The sequence below is a fragment of the Quercus suber genome, unplaced genomic scaffold (assembly GCF_002906115.3).
Source record: "Quercus suber isolate HL8 unplaced genomic scaffold, Cork oak 2.0 scaffold_196, whole genome shotgun sequence".
Lineage (NCBI taxonomy): Eukaryota > Viridiplantae > Streptophyta > Magnoliopsida > Fagales > Fagaceae > Quercus > Quercus suber.
This window is the reverse complement of record NW_027069654.1, coordinates 471,852-477,338: the sequence shown is the minus strand read 5'-3', so window position 1 is coordinate 477,338 and position 5,487 is coordinate 471,852. Positions and strand designations below refer to the sequence as shown.

General features: G+C 47.4%; 1 protein-coding gene across 1 annotated transcript; it reads right to left on the bottom strand.

Annotated features, from left to right (window-relative positions):
- Nucleotides 1–4,078: 4,078 nt before the first annotated feature.
- Nucleotides 4,079–5,280, bottom strand: LOC136069904 (uncharacterized). Its single transcript, XM_065779006.1, has 2 exons — nt 4,498–5,280; nt 4,079–4,342 (listed from the first exon to the last, which is right to left on the bottom strand). The coding sequence occupies exons 1-2, from the start codon at nt 5,278–5,280 to the stop codon at nt 4,079–4,081; spliced, it is 1,047 nt and encodes a 348-aa protein (XP_065635078.1).
- Between the last annotated feature and the right edge of the window lie 207 nt (nt 5,281–5,487).

Sequence of the window (5,487 nt, the reverse complement as noted above, 5' to 3'; positions counted from 1 at the left end):
GCCAAAATATTCCCACTAAGGGCTCCAACAGGCCCATGGTCAACCAGCCCATCTTTCTTCGCTCCGTCCGTATCAGGTTCGTCCACATGAGATCCATCCACTTAAGGCCCCGTGCAAATGATGGGCTCGTCCATTCTGACGTCCGCGGGCTATAGCCAACCCGTACAATCACAATAGGCATCCTAGCGGGTATTTTCTCCCTTTCAGTTGCCCCCTCACCCGATGGGTCTGTCACGCATAAGAGAACGGACCCATGGGGTGACGGATTTAAAATCTCGAATCATGTCTCCATGACACCTACGTCCGTGAACTTTCATCCGTACACTGCTGGATCAGGAGCTAACACATTAATGAGCTGTGCCAAGTGTCATCCTGTCAATGGCCATTGTTTTGGAACGAGGTGCGGCTTCGTCTTCCGTGCACATCCCTTATAAATATCGATCATCCGCCCCTCATTTTCCCACTTGTTGCTAGAAGAAATTGTCAGAGCGAGTCCGTCACACTTGTCAGAGAACAGTCCGTTCACTTACATACCCGTCGCCTGCCACATCTTGTTCACTTTGATCTTCTGGTGAGTTATTTCCTATCTGTCCTCTTTTAACTTTTAGCTCTTATTTATTTCTTCACTTTATGCGCCCGTCGTTCTTTCCAAACCCGTCAGAGTCTTAGGTTTTGTCATTACCTGTAGGCCATGTCTAGTGCGTCGAGTAATCAGTCGGTCGTTCGTGACGGGGCGGATTACGAAGGGGTATACCCGTCAGGTCCCAAAGACCATGACGTCCCAAGCGAGAGTAGTCCGTCATCATCCTCCTCGTCCTCAACAAATGAGGGCTTGGAGATGATCGAAATCCAAGAGGGTTCAGTTGACGATGAAGAGCCAATAGTTAGGTCCGTCATGGGAGCTGATGGACTTAGGGAGTTCATCATGCTCCCAGAGTGGACGGTACACGCCTTCACATCTACTATCAAGGAAGGTCATTTTAACACACTTAGGGCCCGCTACCAAATTCCAGACCACATCCCACTCCGTCTACCCTACATGTCAGAAAAATGTTATTATGAAGGAGTTGACGGAGTAGGTGTGTACGAGCAAGTGCTTAAAGCTGGCCTGAGATTTCCGTTAAGTTCTCTACACCGCGAACTCTTAAACTACCTAGGTATATCCGTCAGCCAGGTGTCCCCTAATGCCTGGAGAGTTTTTATCGCGATGGAGGTTCTGTACGGAGCCATGTCGGACGGTGGGAGGAGACTTACGATAAAAGAGTTCCTTCATTGCTACCGTCCGGATGAGATAGACAAGTCGAGGGGCATGTATAGCTTCGTCCCTAGGAGCCCCATTCTGAAAGTTATTTTTGAAACCCCGAACTCAAATAGAGACTGGAAGAGCCGCTACTTTTTCATAGAAGGAGATAATTGGATGTGTCATCCAGGGGAGACGGACTTCATGCCCATCGACAAAGTTTGGGGCATTTAAAACCCATCCGGTATGGCCCGTCATAAATGAATCCATGCAGCTTAATAATTTTTACAATGGTTCTAATGTCCATCCTCTTTGATGCAGTTCGACAGCGTCCCCAGATTACACTCGAGGAATTCAGTTTCCTTGAAAGAATTTTTTCAAAGACAAAGCCCGAGGGGCGGACGTGGGCCAAGCTCGTCAACCTCAACACCATCTACTGGTATTGTGACGGTCCCGAGCCAACCCCAGCGGCTTTAAAGTACGAGAAGCAGACCCGTCTACGTGAGTTCGTCGACCCTTATGACATGTTTTTACCGTCTTTATCATTATTGTTTCTTAATCCGTCTACCTTTTTCAGAGATGGAGGATGCAAAAAGGCGAGCTGCTATAAGACTTCAGGCCGTGAAGAACAAAGAGGCTGGAAAGGACCACATGGGGACGGGCTCCAGTAAGCATAACTTGAAGAGGAAATTGCCCGCGAAGGGTGACCGTCCACCAAAGCAGACCAAGGTCCCCCTGGAGCCGGTCGTCGGCTTGATGGCTGAGGGGGGTAAGTCGATCACTCTGGCTAAACACGGTGCGGGCAAGGGTCTGATGACTGGTCCATCTGACAGCCAAAAGAAGCCACTCGTCTTGCTCCGTGAAGACTCCAAGTATGCCCTGGAGAAGTTGTCGTCGATCATTACCACCGTCGACTACGAGGATCTGGGGAATCACTCAACGGAGGCGATGGGGGAGACGGGCCTCTTCAACATTGCTTAGGTAATTACTCCGTTGTCCTTGGTCCATCCGTTCACCGTTTTCTGCCTTTAAATATTTTACTTATGCATTTTTGTTGTCCCTCAGGCTATGATCATGATGAAAGGCATGATGGGACGGTGTCTCAACCACGAGACGACCATTGGCCGGATTCATGGGAAAGCCAAGGTGATGGAGGAGGAGCTGCTCGATCTTAGGGCTTGGAAGGTCGTCCAGGAGAAGAAGCTAAAAATGGCCGAGACGGCCCAGGACGAGACTATCCAGCTGACGGACAGTCTGAAGAGAGACCTTGTGGAGAAAGACAATGAGGTCCGTTAGGCCAAGGAGGATGCTGTATGCGAGTACCGCAACTCCGACGCCCTTATTGCGGAGCTGAGTCTTGTTTATAACGATGGGTTCGACGATGCTCTCCGTCAGGTGAGGGCGTTGTACCCCGATATAGACTTATCCATCGTCACCGTCACTGCCCCTAAGCCGTCAACCGTCCAGCCCGTTCAGTCAGAAGACACTGATGCTCTTTTTGACGAGAACGTCCCTGTCTGCGAAAATCCTATGGATCAAACTGTTGCGGACAGCCAAGCCAAGGATGTTGGGGACCGTCCAGCTGAAGAGGGAGAGGGAGCTGATTTGTAATCGTTTAGTCTTGTTAATTATTCCTTTTTTTTTTTTTTTTTTAAAGTGTGGAACAATTTTTAATACCCGTCATGTTTATGGGGTTTGTATATATATTGACCATTTAGTATGTTTACATTTGACCTTTGCTTTATCTTAGTGGAATGCATGTTTTTATTTTAAAGGATATTTTATGTCAAAATGAACTTCGTTCAGCTTATATGATTCCTCCGTTCATTAATCGTTTAACCAAGGGTCGTCATCTCTCAAGATGATTTGTGACTTATAGAAATACCATTTGTTTTAGAATGGTCCGTTTAGTACGTGGGTTTAGCCTGAATTCTAAGTGCTATCACCCTTTGAGATGACCCGTTCATCTTTGTGTTTGTTATTTTTGAGCCCGTCCATTGGGCAGACTTAGCTTATTCCATCCTTTTTGGATGATTCGTCCAACTTGCAGACATTATTCTGGGCCTGTCCATTATGTGGACTTTAGTAGCTACCTTCCGTTTAGGATGATCCGTCCACTTGTGGACGCTGATACTTGTTCGTCCACTATCTCGACTTAGTAGCTATCAGCCTTTTTGGGTGATCCGTCCATCACGTGGACAATATTACTGATTCGTCCACTATTTGGACTTAAGGTTTTCATCCTCTTAGGATGATCCGTCCATATTGTGGACAGTCTTATTGGTCCGTCCATCGTCTGGACTTAAGGTTTTCATCCTCTTGGGATGATTCGTCCATCTTGTGGACAGTATTTTTAACCGTCTGATATTGAATTAACTAGATTAAGCAGAAAAAATTTAGTAGAGTCTGAAAGAAATCTTTGTAGGAAAAAAGGTGTCTGCCCTCTTGGGCTTAAAAAGGCACTGGTAGAGAAATTTGTTCAAAGTAAAGGTAAAGAAAAATAGATAGAAATAGTTGTTCAAAGCAAAACTACTGAAAACTTTAGAAATAAGCCGGAAAGTTAGGGGGGTTGATACCCTTTTATGTCGTCTTTATTGGTAGTATCTCCGTAGGTGCTCTGTGTTCCACGGGTGTTGCAATTTCTGCCCGTCCAGGGTTTGGAGGTGGTAGGTCCCCTTCCTCTGCCCAGACGAGTTCTTGTAAGGTCCTTCCCAGTTTGGGCCAAGTTTTCCTTGTGAAGGATCTTTAGCCGTTCCCATTACCTTCCGTAGCATAAGGTCTCCGACCTGAAAGTCTCTGTGTCTGACTTTGGAGTTGTAGTATTTTACCATGAGGTTTTTATCGGGCCATCCTTTGTTCAGCTGTAGCCCGGACTTCGTCGACTAGGTCTAGCTGTAGCCGCAAAGCCCCTTTGTTCTTGTCCTCATTGTAGCTCTCCACTCGATAACTTGTAAGTCCTATCTCTGCTAGAATAACAGCCTCGCTTCCGTATGCCAGCCTGAATGGTGTTTCTCCCGTGGGTGTTCTTGCCGTTGTGCGATATGCCCACAAGATACTTGGTAACTCATCGGGCCAGATGCCTTTTGCCCCTCGAGCCGGGTCCTGATGATTTTGAGCAGGGACCGGTTCATAACTTCAACTTGCCCATTCGCCTACGGATGTGCGAGTGATGAGTAGTGATTTCTGATGCCTAACTCCGAGCAGAAATCTTAGAATGCCCTGTTGTCAAACTGTTTTCTGTTATCGGAGATGAGTACCCTTGGTATCCTGAATCTGCATATGATATTTCTCCATACGAAACTTCTGATGTTTTTCTCCGTGATAGTTGCCAGAGCTTCCGCCTCAACCCACTTAGTGAAGTAGTCGATCCCTACCACCAGAAATTTCAGCTGTCGTGCGGCCGTCAAGAGATGGCCCATGATGTCTAGCTCCCATTGGGCGAACGGCCAAGGGGCCGTCATGGGTGTCAGTTCTTCGGTTGGTTGCCTAATTAGGTTACCGAACCTTTGACATTTGTCGCAAGTCTTGACGTAGGCTTGTGCGTCCTTCTGCATTGTAGGCCAATAGTATCCTGCCCGGATCAGTTTGTGTACTAAAGACCGCGCCCCTGAATGGTTTCCGCAGATACCCTCATGGACCTCTCTCATTACATAGTCTGCTTCCTCGTGGCCCAAACACCTTAGGTATGGTCGTGAGAATCCCCTCTTGTATAAGACGTCATTGATTATTATGAATTGTGAAGCCCGGACTTTCAGTTTTCTTGCTGCGTCTTTGTTGTCTAGGAGCATGCCTTCCTTCAGGTAGGCCGTTAGTGGCGTAGTCCAATCGTATTCTGGGTTTATTTCCTGCACTTCTGCCCTACTGTTAATGATTGAGGAATTATGGATGAACGACAGGACCTGATTGAGGGCCATCATGACCTCTGCGGAGGCGGCTTTCGCGAGCCGGTCAGCACATTCGTTCTCCTCCCTTGGTATTTGGACGAATGTGACCTGGAGGGTGTCGATCCGTCTCCTGACCTCTTCCAAGTATTTCTTCATCTTTTTCCCTCTACACTCATACGCGCCGCTAATATGACTGACTATTACCTACGAATCGCAATGCACAACCATGGCCTCGGCGCCTGTTGCTTTCGCTAGGTTTAGTCCTACTATTAATGCCTCATATTCGGCTTCATTATTGGTTGTCGGGAAGTCCAGCCGAATCATACACTCGATTTTATCGCCGTCAAGGGTTTGAATTACTAC